Here is a 15,387-nt window from a genome sequence, read left to right as displayed (position 1 = left end):
AGAAGGATTCGGCTGAATCCGAATCCTGCTGAAAAAGGCCGAATCCTGTCTGAATCCCAAACCTGGATTCGGTGCATCCATAATATATATATGTTCCTGAGAAAAATCCCACATGTACGGTATTGTTCCTACATGTTTGATCCTAAACTGAGCAAACAGAAACATAACTAGAAAAAAACAACATAACTGATCAGTGCATCCATTTCCCAGATGGTTTCCTAGCTATAAGTATCAGACAGTTTTTGTAAGCCACATGCTTATTGGATCCTAATTGGATTTACCAATTGCATTTTGTGTAATATAGGTAAGTGAAATAAAGCATTATAGTTTACAAAAGAGACACTGCAGTTTGGAACAGATTTATTTATCTTCTAATATCTTTATCTTCTATTCGATCAGAGGTCATGGTCTGATTTAAAAGTTTCTTTTAATTTTGGTATCAAGCAAAATTGCAGATCTAACTGTCCATTTGATTTGTACTAGGCATTCCTATTTTTCGTAGACAACAATTCTAAAATGCATGCGGTTGAAGTTTTAGGAAGAGGTTGGTTTCTAAATCATCAATTATATATTGTAGCTGGCTCTATATTTCTATTGATCGATTGGGCAAAGAAGAATAAAGTCCTGTCATGTGTGCTACAAAGAATTGCCCTAATCTCATCTTATTGCAAGTTCAGCAACAAATGATCCCAGCACTGCATTTTCCCAAACAGAAACCTATTTAATGTTTGGCTTCAGTATCCAGGCCATTGTAGGCAACTGCATGTTCATATCTCAGTTCATTTCATCTAACCACTTGCATCTATCCTACAATATGTCCTCCTGGAAACATTACTATTTTTAATACTTAAAGGAGATGTAAAATCAAATAAAAGCAAAAACATCTAATACAGGCATGGGACCTGTTATACAGAGTACTCTGGACCTGGGGTTTCCAGATAACAGATCTTTTTTTCATTTAGATTTTCCTACTTTAAGGAGCAGATTTATCAGTGGTCGAATTTTGAAGTTATGTGAATTATTTTTAACTCTAATAAATCCGAATGTACAACGCGAATGGGAGGTTATGAAAAACTTGAATGTCTAATATTCGATTGAATAGGAACGACCTGAAAATTTGATTCAAATTTGAATCAAATTAAAATTGTGTTTTCCTCTAAAAAAACCCTGAAATTTTGCATGTCAAATTTTCTTTGAGGCATAACTCATTTTTTTGGACGTGCAACAATTTTTTTGAATGAGTGACATTTCTTTTCTCCCATTGGAGTCTATGGGGTGTCATTTTTGCAGTGAAAATTTGGCTCATGGCTACTGTTAACATATTTAAATAGTTCAACCTCTGCCATTGACTTCTCGGCAGGTTTTATGTGGCAAATATTCAAAGCAGAACTGTTACCAGGGTCGAACTGTGATAAATCTCACTTTCATAATCAAGTTCGAGTTGGTGCTTTTAAATTCGAATTTGTGAGTTTTTACAAAAAACAAACAAACATACGAACCTTAATAAATCTGCCGCTAAATCCACTAAAAAAATCAGATACATTTTAAATAAACCCATTAGGTTGGTTTTGCTTCCAATAAGGATTAATTACTGTATATCTTACTTTGGCTCAAGTACAAGCTACTGTTTTATTGTAAAAGAGAAAATCATTTTAAAAATATGGATTATTTGGATAAAATGGAGTCTATGGGAGCGGCTTTTCCGTAATGCGGAGCTTTCTGGATAACAGGTTTCAGGATAATGGATCCAATGCCTGTATACAGGAACTACAGATTTGCAATTAATGTTATTTAATGTTATTTAAATGTTATTGGAATTGAAAGCAGTGTATGCCTGTCCTTTGCTATTCTCTGCACTGCTAGTTATAACAACATACACCGCTCAAGCAATAGTTAACTCCCCCCAGTCAAGACTACAATTCCCACAATGCTTTGCATGTCCTGTAAACGACCTGTAAAGAAGGATGATCACAGAAGTGTGCAAGATAGTGTGGAAACTGGAGTGGAGCGAACTACTGCAACATTGTATGCGTAGTCAGTGCAGAGAAATGATAGACCAGGGGTCAGCAACCTTTACTGACAAAAGAGCCATTTTGCCCCCTCTTCCACTAAAGAAAAATAGTCTGGAGCCACAAAACATAACACAGCTAATAAACCTTTAAAAGTTTTAACCTTTTTTTAATTTTAACTGTTACAACAACAGAATACAACAAACAGAAGTTCAGTGTGTATGTGTAGGACTACTTTGAAATAAATTAAACACTAAATAGCCCTGTTAAATGACAGTGTTCTCATCTGTTTAATGGGACTTCTCTTTCTGAAGGTCCATGCTGATCTTCCTTCTCTTGTCTTGAGTGTCTATACAGCCCTCGCACCTGCTGGTGGCTTCCTGAGTGTGTGACAGCGGTAAGCTAACCGCTAGCTTACAGCGGTCGCACACTCAAGAACACGACAGGCAAAGCAGCAAGACTGAGCCGCAACAAGCAGGATGAAGAGCCGCATGAGGCATGAGCCACGGGTTGCCTACCCCTGTGATAGACATATACTACTTTCAGCAGCAACTACATTTACACTTAACTGCAAAATCATTGTAAATGTGTAATTACTGTGTATTGCAAAGTCTCTTAGAATATATTTGCTTTTATAATTGAAAATTTTATATTTGGTTTTGCGACCCAAGTTTTAGGCAACTAGGCAATAATACTTGACAGCTTGAAACTGCATTTATTTCTCCTCCTCGCAGAAGATTTGTTTCTGAACTAGATCCAGGTCATATTTGCTTTTAAAAATTAAAGGCAAATTTCAGCATAAATGACTTTTTAGGTCAAAAAACATTGAATGTGATGTAAATTCCCATCAGAGTAATAGCACTGATAAAAGCAAATTGATGCGCTTCTGCCATAATATACTGGAAGGGGTATCCTTCCTCAGGGTCGGACTGGGGGGCCCGGGGCCCACCGAGGCTGCTGTCCAGGGCCCCCCTGCAGACCCTGGCTCCCACTGCTGTAGAGCCCATGCAGCCCCCCCCCGACGCTCCACCGATCCGCACTTCTGCACTTCTGCACAGGCGCACACACGCACTGTGTTTTATGCTGGTCGCAGCAGGAAGGAACGTGAATAAGGCATGACTGATGCGACCTGTGAGAATGCCTGCGCACAGCGCAAACTGTTTCTTTAGGGGCCAGCAGATTGGAGGAGGGGTCTGGGTCAGTGGGGGCCCATGAGGGCCTGGGCCCTTCGGGTATTTTCCCGGTGTCCCGCCGGCCCAGTCCGACACTGTCCTTCCTGCACCTGCCAAGATTTGAGAGTTTCCATTCCTGTCAATGATGAAGTTTATGTCATGGGCAAATATCTTAGTACCAATACTATTAATTAGAAAATGAACCCCTGCCAGCTTCTCATGCTTATCAGTTTGTAAATGCATTTGACAAACATTTTATAGCAAATTAAATACATTTGGTGCAAGTCAAATTCACCAGACAATATACCACATTCCTGCATGCTGCTCTAATCTATAAGGGTCAGGGCACGCGCTCAGATTCGGGGAGATTAGTCGCCCAGTGACAAATCTCTTCTACGGGGCGACTAATCTCCCCTGAACTGCCTCCCCAAGTCTTTGGAAAACGAAGTTCTCCGAGTGCCATCCCACCGGCAAAAGGCAATTTGGGGAGATTAGTCGCCCCGAAGAAGAGGAGATTCCCCGAATCTGAGCGTGTGCCCTGACCCTAAAATGCTGAACACTGCACTTGCCTATTGACCATAGCAAAGCGATGCCCAGGGATGCAAATGAGTGACTGCAACAAGAACACCCAACATCAATAAAAAAGTCATTAAAACAGATTCTATGGTTTCCTCTCAATCTAAAGCCACTTGGAAAGTGCCGCAGTAGACTGATGGTAGGAGAGGCCACAAAGTGACACTACAGTACCCAACACTATACAAGAGTCTAAATCTTGTGCACTCAAGCTGTTGCTGTGGAACTATACGCTTAAGTATTTCACTAGCAGAAATGGTGGAAAGGTCCATTCTCTATACCCCTTCACAATCTGCCCCCATTAAACCCACTTTTTCATTTCTCATACTTTGGCTTAGTACCTTTTTGCTACAACCTAGCAATTGTGTCTTACAACATGTTGTAGTAGTGTGCACTTCTTCCCCCACTATCTTGTTTACTTCCTATCCCCTTTTTATGCACCTGAACCATTCATGTTTGTCCCATCAGTATCTCATGGCATATTACATGTCGTAGGTAGTCTGCAGTATATATTTTTTTTAACATTTAAAAAAAAAAGAGGCTTTTAACTGGTTGACTAGGAATAACCTGCCTGAGCAATGGTTACTTTATGACCCTCATAGTAATGCCATACTGTGATTTAAAATAACAAGTATAAGATAATAAGAGGCTGGGGGCTTTCTTCTTTTCAGCACATAATAAAGAATACAAATATAAGCAGCTTCCCACGCAGTTAATAATACTTCCAAATATCATAGTCACATTAAAGGTACTTTGAGGAAAGAATAAGAAACACTTTTGAAGAAACACAATTGGTTGTGACCTGTTTCAATATTTTGTTTGATGCTATTCATTTAGTGCAGGTCTTTCAATTTAAAAGGTACTGGCTGATACCTTATAATTGTTCAGAACATAGAATAATTTGTTTGAGGCTATATAATGTCTATTTATTCTGAGACTGGACTTGCTTCACATGGAATTATCCTCCAGTAAGCAACAAAGCTAAGCAGACAACAGATGAGACAGCATGATTTCAGCACCTTGGAGAGCTCAAAAGCATTTGGTAGTTGTCATCAATCCAGTGCACACGGCTGGGAGGCTGTAACTATTATGTACTTGACAAAAACCAAACATGGAGTAGCTTCTGTTCCCTGTTTCCCCCTTTTAGGTCAGGAAATATCAAAACCCATAGATTTTTTTTTTGTCATGAAAACAATTGCCAAGCCCTGTTCATTGACCTCATTTTGACAAAAAATTGGTAAAATGACCCTTTAATGCATAAAAATGTAAAATTTATTTAATTTAAAGGTTCATTTATAATAGAAGTGCAATGTGGAAAATGCAACAGGTATTTTATCCACAACTCTTTTCCCAGAATTCTAGGGCAACGCAACGTTGTGTGCACTGTAACTTCTGCTTGAAATATCAATATGGATGCAGATTAGAGACCGTTTTGACAAGTTGTGCACAAGTTGCTGCTGTTGGTTTTTCTTCTGTATTTGTGTTGGAATGGTGTCGCTTTTAGCATCACTTTTTTTTACAGAAATGAAGAAACCCTTTGGTTTCATATCCAACCATCAGGAGACAGGCTACTTACACTTAGAGCGGGGCGTTTGCAAGGTGAATCTTGGCGGCTGTGAGCCCCATGGATTCTGTGCCGTTGCACCAGTTCATCAGCTGAGGGATCTGTCCAGTAATGATCAGCAGTTTTAAGCTTTGTGTATTCCAATGCACAGGGCCCCACTGCAAGCAGAAAGTGTTAAACAGAAGCACTATGAGGCTGGGTATAAAACATAGTTTATCTATTCATTGATTTCAACATAATAAAGAGAAAACAAACACAATATTTAAGTGTAATGTATCCGTCTGAAGCATTATAATAGGGGACATGTCAGATTTAGGGAACATTTAGCCTTAATACACCAAGACCACCAGTCTAAATATCCATTCTACCTTCATTCCAGGGTGGAGGGGATGCCAATCTAAAATATGGCAGGCCCTCATTTTAATTTACTGGATCCACAATGTTTTAATTAAGATCCAGTTGACTGTGGTTCTACTATAAAATCTCTATATAAGGGGGTGGGGAGAGGTGCTCCAGCTTGCAAAGCATGATAAAGGGCATACAGCAGGCATTAGTGAAATATGTGAGTAGTCAATGAGCTCCATTTATTTTCTGTGTCTGTGTTAGCATCATATACAGTGTATTTGTGTGTATTTTAGTGCAAATATGTAAGTTACACATTTCTATGCTCTTCTTACTGCTATCGCCTCCCTCTCCAGCTCTCCTATTTCATACATAGCTCTTTTCTCAACCTGGCACTTTCCAAAAAAACTTAATGAAACAGGGCAATGCCAGTCCATTTGTGAGGGTCTTCTGATAAAGAGCTATGAATAGGCATGCACAACCTATGGTGCCCTGCAAATCTTTTGCTCATTTCCTTTTAGTATGATGAAATACATTTATGGGTTTTTAGCTGAACACTGACAGATTTTTGATAAGGGTGTATACACATGATGTGTTTGTATAAAGAATTCTCTATAAATTTGTTATTGAATCTGAGCAGACGGATGCAGAAAATCCCAAAGAGTGAGTTTTGGCCGTTTTTTGTTTATTTAAGTTATATTTAAGGCTATTTAAGGTTATTTAAGCTATACATGAACTACTTTGTAGATATACAAAGGGTATATGTATGTCACATTTCAATGTGTTACTTCTGAACTTCTACAAGGGACTAGTATGCTGTGGACTTTTCATGGATTTTATACACCTATGGAATGGACTAAATGATATGGACTTTATGTAAAATGTTGCTTTACAGACTTCCATTAATAGTTTTAGTATATATGGCTGTGCATCCATGCTCATATTAAGTGCATGTGGTATCGTTTACTAGGGTATAAATTTCCTATTCAACTCTGAGGCATTTATAACAGAAGCCCCATAAATATTTGGTCAGTGTCATTATGCACCTTTAATAAATATGGGAGCATCCCATTCTCAAATTTCAGATACTGTATCTATTTTGTTATTGTTCACTATATAGGCTGGCAAGAAAGAGCCAGGGAGTGTACCTTGCAGAACTCCAAATTACTATTATGCCACTAATTTCTGGCCACCTGATAGTGCTGTAATACTAGGGTGCACCAAACCAGGCAGAAATGCAAGGAGATAAATGGCAAATAAATAATGATATATTAAATAAATATATATTTATATTTCTTTTACATTTTTGAAACTGGAGTCTTCCTCCACTCCATTCTAAGATATTGTAATGTAGAAACAACAGTTGTACCTGGTGGTAGGACTTTTGATGGACCTTCATGGACTTTGTTATCTAAAGCTGTTGCACACGATGGTTAACACACAATATTAAAGATGGCTGAACACAGCAGAGCTATCTGCAAGTGTAATTCAATACAAAATTGAATTTTGCCTCCCCCCGCCTAGAAAACATGGACTGAAATAACACTTTGTCAATTCAAATTGTACTTTTGTGTTACTGGTCCTTTAAGGCACCATATTGGCCATCCTTGGCATTCATCTTTGCACTGGGCTCTACCACATCTGAAACCAAACTTGATTTACACTATTACACTCTCCAGTGTGCAGTGCAGATGATCAGTATAACATATACGGGAGTGATCTTACCCAAAAGAGCAGCCAAAATGGGCCCACAAACAGGATCAGACATTAAAGATTCCTTTTCGTAGTATTTACTAAGGATTAAAAAGACACAAAAAAAAATCACTTTCAAGTCTTTGACCTCAAACAAACCACTCTGGTAACAATCATATTGACAGAAATTGCAGGAAATATTTCCTTGGCTGGAAGTCTTATTATAACTCCATTATAAAGCCTGCTGGAAAACATTTTTGGTATACAACCATGACCTCTCCTCCCCACAACACTATAATAGTGAAACAACATGTTGGACATTACTGGCCCAAACAGATTTGGTAAAATATCCACAAGCAGATTTGGTTATTCGAAAAAACAACCAGATATTCATGGTCCCAAGGAAAGAACAAAGAGAATCTTTACTTCTATGTTTTTGCCCTCAATTACCCTGCTCCTTGAATATGGTCCCACTGCTCGCTGGGGTATGTGCCCCTTATATTGCAGAAACTGCTCCTAAAGCAATAGTAAATTAGCCCTTAAACAGGCAGTATACCTCTAGATCAGGGGTCCCCAGCCTTTTTTACCCATGAGCCACATTCAAATGTAAAAAGAGTTGGGGAGCAACACAAGCATGAAAAAGTCCATTGGGGTGCTGAAAAAGTGTTGTGATTGGCTATTTGGTAGCCCCTATATGGTCTGGCAGTCTACAGGAGGCTCTGCTTGGCACTATACTTCGTTTTTATACAACCAAAACTTGCCTCCAAACCTGGAATTTAAAAATAAGCACCTGCTTCAAGGCCACGGGGAGCAACATCCAAGGGGTTGGAGAGCAACATGTTGCTCACGAGCTACTGGTTGGGGATCACTGATCTAGATCAACATGAGTTTAATGAATAAGGCTTGTGCTGAACATAAGTCTTCCATAACTCTTTGTGGCATATTTATCATATAAGAGTGAAGTTAGAGATCACCACAGTCCACTAGAGTGAAATTCCACCACTCTCTATCCATTTCTATGGGATTTTTAAGAGTATTTATCAATGGTGAAAGTTCATCTTTTAATAAATACGCCTTTTTTTACAATCCCATAGAAATGAATCGAGAGTGGTGGAATTTCACTCTAGAGGACTGTGGTTATCTCTAACTTCACTCTTTGATAAATATACCCTTTTGAACCCCCTTCCATCCCCTTGTTGTGACTATTTTGTTAACAGGCGTCCATTGTGTAGGACCATTATCTGTGCACTGGTAAACTATAGCCCTGTTTGCCCCACACATACAGATTAAAAGTATGTTCAACACAAGTCCTATTCATTGAATTTATTTTCACCGAGGGGTACATTCTGCTGCTGCAACAATATTATAATTTTATATACAAGCACTGCTTACCTGCAGTTATCCACAATGTATTGCACAATTTTGTCCAGCACTTTTTCTATGAGGGCCGTACGCACCCAAATGTGCTTCAGAGCTTGCGGGGTGAGGGTAACTGTTCTTCCTGTTGTTGAGCTCTGCCTTTTTAAAGATTCTTGACCATTGGAAAAGTTCTTCCTAGGAAAATACCCAAAAAGAGGTCTCAGTTTCTTTGTTTCTGCACATAATATTAGCCTGAATTATTTTTAACTTAGATCCATTGTGGAACACAATACACCTGAACAAGTGGCTCGCTGGAAACTGAAACATACTGTATTTACATCATTCTGACTGCTATATCCCTGCCAATACATACAGTAATTCTGATACATTTCTTACAAGATGTCACAATATCCTTCTTGACACTCCATTTCCACTATATCTCATAGAAGAATGCTGGCTGAAACATTATGCTATAGTATATTCCCATGAAGCATACCATAATATCTCTCTGGGACATGCTGCTATATCTTTTTTGAAACATTCTCCTATCTCCCCAAGAAGTCCAACCCATCCGCAGGGACATTCTGCCATATTCGTCAAGATCTGAGGGACATTCTAAAGCGAGGGTCCCCAACCCTTTTTAACTTTTAGCAACATTCAGATGTATAAAGAGTTGGGGAGCAACACAAGCATGAAAATTGTTTCTGATTGGGGCAAAATTAGAGCTGTGATTGACCATTTGGTAGCCCCTATGTGGACTGGCAGCCTACAGGAGATTCTGTTTGGCAATACATCTGTTTTTTATGCAACAAAAACTTGCCTCCAAGCCTGGAAATCAAAGATAAGCACCTGCTTTGAGGCCACTGGGAGCAACTGTTTGTGAGCAACATGTTTCTCATGAGCCACTGTTTGTGGCTCACCTCAAGTATCTCTCTGAAACATGACTCTGTGGGGCACTTCACTATAACCCTCTCATGCATTTTGGAAATGAATGAATGTTATTGAAGTCCCAGCAAAAATGGTCCAAAAACCGTGATAAACTTGTATTTAAGATATGTAAACACTTCATTATAAATGATATAAGGGAAAAGAAATAGTCTGAATTTATTCACTTGTGCACTCGATGGGAATACTAAAATAACACTGCATTCTTCTTGCCTCACTTTTATTTTGCTGGCCCAGTAGAGACAGAGTGGGACATTCACTAAGATTCGTAGTTGCACCAGGCGTAACTTCGCCGCACTTCGCCGCACTTCGCCAGGCGTAGTTTCGCCAGCGCTCCGCAAATTCACTAAAATCCGAAGTTGTGCTCAGGGGTAGCGTAAGGTTGCGAAGTTGCGCTAGCGTTGATTCGCTAAGCGAAGCGAAGTTCCACAAGCGATGGTTAATTTGCATACGGCGCCAAATTCAAATTTCAATGGAGGAATATGTAGCAGCACTACAAATGCTTGGGAAACCTTCAAAACATCAAATAAAATTTTTATTTTGCCCTACACATGTGCCCACTGTATAGTTAAGTTGCCATGAGTTAGGAAATGTAGGGGGGAAGGAGGGGAGCCCCAAAAATTTTTTCGATCTTTTTCAGCCTATCACCCATAATATAGAAAAAACGCCAGCGTTTTTTGGGACTTAGAAAAATTTTTAACTTTTTTTGAAGAAATCCCTGTCTACTCTATTGCGCTTCGCCTGGTCTGAGGTGGCGAAGGAAGTCTAGTATAAAAGTTAGCGCTCAGAACAATGCGCGCGTTGTGAATTTGCGTAATTACGTCCATTGTGCAAATTCGCCAGGCGTAAGGGTGCGAAGTTACACTAGCAAAGTTACGCCAGCGTCTGTTGTGAATTTGCAAAGTAACGAAAATGCCCAATGCTAGCGAATTGACGCTAGCTTTAGGCGCTTCGGCGCATAGTGAAATTGCCCCAGAGTGTTCATTATTGCACCATACTATGCACAATCACACTCCTTTGTGCTCTTCCCTAGGGACAGAGATCTGTGGAGCATGGGAATGTGTGGCAATGTTCCGAGCATAGTGCATGTCATCACCAATGAGATACAAAACCAGGAACTGCTATTACAATACAGTGTGATAAATGGAATTATTTGTATCTTTTGCTCTAACCAACTTTTTTAAAAAGAATGTAATTACCATTCAATTACAATATGTTCACCTGAACCCAAGGCCATTGCTACTCAGGGTGCATAATCAGTACTCATCGTCACTGGCAACCTATGGCCAGGGATGGCAGCCCTAAAATTAAGGGTTACTCATAGCACTTGATACTGTCATCAATAACCAGTGATCCACTGCAATTCTTGGTGTGTTTGTTACCCTTACTCACTATTGCCAATCACATAGTCCATATACAGAAGCACTACAGAGATTACTTGGGTAAAGTGGTCAGACAATGGGAACCATCTGCGTGTGTCTGCACACATAAATCCTGCAATCTCACTGAGCATAATCTGTACAAGAGCTGACAATATGTCATTAAGCAGAGTGATAAAGAAAAATAACACCTCCACTTCCACCAACGCACAATTCATCTTGTGATGCTGTAACGAGCTGACTCCAGACTGAGAGCATTGCTCTTTCTGGGAAGGGAATTGCTCCCGGGAACGTGACTGACGGAAGCGGAGACGAGTGCACGCTCTTATTTTCTACAGTTTCCCATTTGCATAATGTGTTTACACTGTAGGTTTTATCTGAAAATGGAGCTATTTATTTAACTGTTGTTCTTGCTATACTAAACAAATAACAACATTACACATTGATTTGGTACCATTTGGCAGGTTTTTATGTATATTGCCTCCACATTGGGGATTGTTTTTGCATTTCTGCAGATCACAAAAGCAGATACTTGCAGAATGTTGCACTAGAAATTGCAAAAGCATTAGAGCAGATACGTAGCAGATAAGGAGCGTGACTATTGTGTTTCCCCACAAAGGGTCTACGTAACACAATAACACATTATTAACAATACAGTGAAAGTGCCACAGTGCTGCATGCACACTAATGTTTGGCCTCAAGCGGCAACAGAAAAAATCTCATACTACTCACTACCCGTTATCCAGAAAGCTCTAAATTACAGGATGGCTATCTCCCATATAATCACATTTTAATGTAATAATTCAAAATTGTGTTTCCTTTTTCTTTGTACTAATAAAACAGTACCTTGTACTTGATCCTAACTATATTATAATAAATCCTTTTTGGAGCCAAAACAACCGTATTGGGTTTAATTATTGAATTATTGAATTATTTTTTTCATAGACTTAAGGTATGGAGATCCTAATAAGAGGAAAGACCCCTTCTTCAGAAAACCCCAGGTGCTGAACATTACTAAATGCTACTGCACTTATATATTATTGCCACTGAATTAAAACAGTTCCTAAATCATACTAAAACTAATATGAAATGGTTTTCGTAGTACTAGAAGAAAAATAATATAGAACACAGCAAATTGAGCATATGGTAATGCAGTAAAATAAAATAACAGGCATAAATAACAGATGTCAACCCAAACTGAACTGACACTATTTGCATTACTAAAGTAATTAAATAGGATAATCAAATGTATCTGATGTTTGATATAAGAAACAGGAGGCCTGGGAATATGACTGACAATTCATATTCTTTTCTTTCATACCATACTCTATTCCTGACTGATTTTCTGAAGAGTTTGGGGATATGACTGTCTTTTACGATTTGATTCATCTGAATGACTTTCTTGCTGTCACTTTTTAACTTTCTTCATTATTTATAACAAATCTTTTTGTCAGTAAAACTTTGTAACAACTGTTCTTCTCCTCGTGTAAAAGACGATCGTTGGAAGAATGATACCACTTTCGAAAGCATCAGAAACAGCCAGCAGCCAAATTTCCTCGTAGTATATTGCAATCACATAGACTATGGCACACAAGGGTGACTATGACAAGAGTGTATTTACCAGCGTTACTCAGATATAAATAATCCTTTCCTTTCAAATAATACTACAGAAAAAACAATAAAATAAATATAACATAAATAATATAATTCAAGAAGAAGAAGGTCCCTACTTTGCTTAAAATCAAAGTCGGTGGGTAACCTAGAAACATAAATAGGAGTATAAGTGCATTCATAGTGGTTTTGGCATCGGCACTCTAGTGATGTGCGGGTCGACAAAAAGTTGACCTGTGCCCGCCCACTCTTAACTCGTACCTAACCTGAAGCCTACTGGCACTTCAATTTATAGGCCTGCACCGACCCGCATGATGTTTATGGGGAGGCATGGATCTATAAATAATGGCTGCTGGAAGCAGAAGCTGGGACACAGTAAGGTCGCAGGCGAGGAGAGCAGAAAGACAGAAAAACAGTTTGCAGAAGTCGACCGGAACTCGCCCGACCCACACATCACTAATTGGCTCATTAGTGCAAACACTGAATCAGAGGCAGAGGGAGGGGTCCTTACAGAAAAGTTCACAAATGGAATCCCACAGGTAAGGGGCAGAAAATGGTTTAATGCAAGGGGTGGGCTGTGGATGTTGTTGCCATCAGGCCCGGATTTGTGAAAAGGCCACAATGGCCCGGGCCTAGGGCGGCAGGATTTTAGGGGGCAGCATGCTGCCCAGCCACACCCACTGTTAAAAAAAATTGGGGATGTGCAGGAGATACAATAATTTTTTTTTTAACTTCCCATGTGCCAATACCCATTGCTTATGTCCCTCTGATGAAAATTTGTACGAATAAAGGGGAGGGGGCGGGGTGACGAATGGTAGTGGGCCCAGGGGCGCCCGCTATGGAAATTCGACCCTGGTTGCAATTAAAAGACTATGGTTTTTGGAGTGTGGGAGGCAAGTAAGCAGAAGGCTACAGTTCTCTAGGATAGGCAGGATAGGATGTAGACATGTATGATAGTGATTCCGAAGATTCTTAAGAGTTGCCTTGTACCCTACAATATGTCTCCTGACTCATAATGCAAAACTTGTTACTGCCCTACTGACTTCTACTTCTTAAATTTGTTAAAGGAACTGTAATACCAAAAAATTCAAGGGTTTTAAAGGAATGACAATATAATGTAGTGTTGCCCTGCACTGGTAAAACTAGTGTGTGTGCTTCAGAAACACAACTATCGTTTATATAAACAAGCTGCTGTGTAGCCACGGGGGCAGCCATTCAAGCACAGGATACACAGTAGATAACAGATGAAGAATCCCATTGTCCCACTATAGAGTTTATCTACTATCAGCTGTGCCTTTTCTCCTTTTTCAGCTTTGAATGGCTGCTCCCATGAATACACAGCACCTTGTTTATATAATCTATTGTAGCATTTCTGAAGCAAATGTACCAGTGCAGGGCAACAGTACATTATATTTTCATTCCTTTAAAACACTTACATTTTTTGGTATTACTGTTCCTTTAACGTATGGCTCTACGTCACTTAACACTGAGATGCAGAGATGCATTATATGTTTATAATGGATATTAATGATTTTAAACAAAACAACAGGGAAACATAGCAAAGCAATCGATTAGAGGATCTTTGAATGTAACAGCTTGCAATGTACTGTACACACGTAACAGAAGCTGGTTTAATTAGACTGTCACATTCATACATTTTAATACTGTGATCACAAGGGCAAGCTGCCTAGGACGTAATACTATATTGCAAGTAGAATTCTCACTTCAGTGGAATCTGAGGATGAAATGTAAATAAAATGAATGCATCACAGGGTCAGGGTAGCATAGCAAATGAGAGACCTGATTCTTAGGTTGAGTTGTTTTGGGAAAGAAAAGGTGAGCCTGCAACATGAATTCTGATGCTGAACCAGAACCCACTGATCACAAGGGAAAGCTGCCAAGGACCAATACTATACTGCAAATGGAAATCTCCTGCAAATTCCACCAGCACAAACACTTACTATAAATGGGTTTGGCAATAGATGATTGCAGGAGACTGTGGGTTGGATGGTGGTTATTGGGTAGATACTGGAGCCCATCTTTATGTAGGACATATGTGGGATGTATGTGGAGTGGGCAGAACAGGGGTTTGCAGGTTGTTACTGAGCTTCTTTTCTCTGTTGAGACATTTTTAAAGCTGTATTTACTGTAGATCAGCCTGGTCCCTTCCCATCACTAATCAGCACATTCAGTGAGGGGAACCCCATCCCACTCCATCAGATCTACCATCAGATTTCACGGAAAGAATCCAGCAGCGGGATGCCAGATGCTGACGGACTTACTGTGTCACCACCCTCCTAGCACCCCTTGACCCGCTCATCAAAGTCAAACCCCAATTTCTGCCACATTGCCCCACTCATTGTGGTGGTGGGGTGATAGAGGGGTGGGGTAGGGTTACCAGATGACTTACAAATTTAGGGACGCACCTAATAAATAAATGTGTCCCTGAATTTTCATGTCATCTGGTAACTCTAGGGCGGGGTTGCCTTGGGCACTTCTTGCATTTGGCTGGGAGTTTTTTTTTTGTATAGTAGTTTTTATTTTATATAAGCAACAAAGGACTGCCCTCCCCCAAAAAGGTGGCACACTAGATACAGGCCCTAGGGTGCCTATATAGTAAATGCAGCCCTGCAAACCAGCTAGCAGGGCTGCTCCAGTTGTATATCTGTTAAATGCAATATGTTGCAATCAGAGCAGCCTTGTTGTTTCAGATGAGATGCTAACCATACAACAATGGGAGT

At 39.7% G+C, this 15,387-nt stretch overlaps 1 protein-coding gene across 2 annotated transcripts in view; it reads right to left on the bottom strand.

Annotated features, from left to right (window-relative positions):
• LOC108709348 (small G protein signaling modulator 2) overlaps positions 1-15,387 on the bottom strand; it is a 169,976-nt gene that overhangs the window by 34,713 nt on the left and 119,876 nt on the right. For both annotated transcript variants that reach the window (XM_018249111.2, XM_018249110.2), the window contains exons 4-6: positions 8,745-8,906; positions 7,386-7,453; positions 5,331-5,476 (exon numbers count right to left, since the gene is read on the bottom strand). In XM_018249111.2, the coding sequence (XP_018104600.1) occupies positions 5,331-5,476; positions 7,386-7,453; positions 8,745-8,906 (376 nt within the window). The remainder of the gene's footprint in view (positions 1-5,330; positions 5,477-7,385; positions 7,454-8,744; positions 8,907-15,387) is intronic.

Source organism: Xenopus laevis, chromosome 2S (assembly GCF_017654675.1).
Source record: "Xenopus laevis strain J_2021 chromosome 2S, Xenopus_laevis_v10.1, whole genome shotgun sequence".
NCBI classification, from domain to species: Eukaryota; Metazoa; Chordata; class Amphibia; order Anura; family Pipidae; genus Xenopus; species Xenopus laevis.
This window is presented reverse-complemented; position numbering and strand designations above follow the sequence as displayed.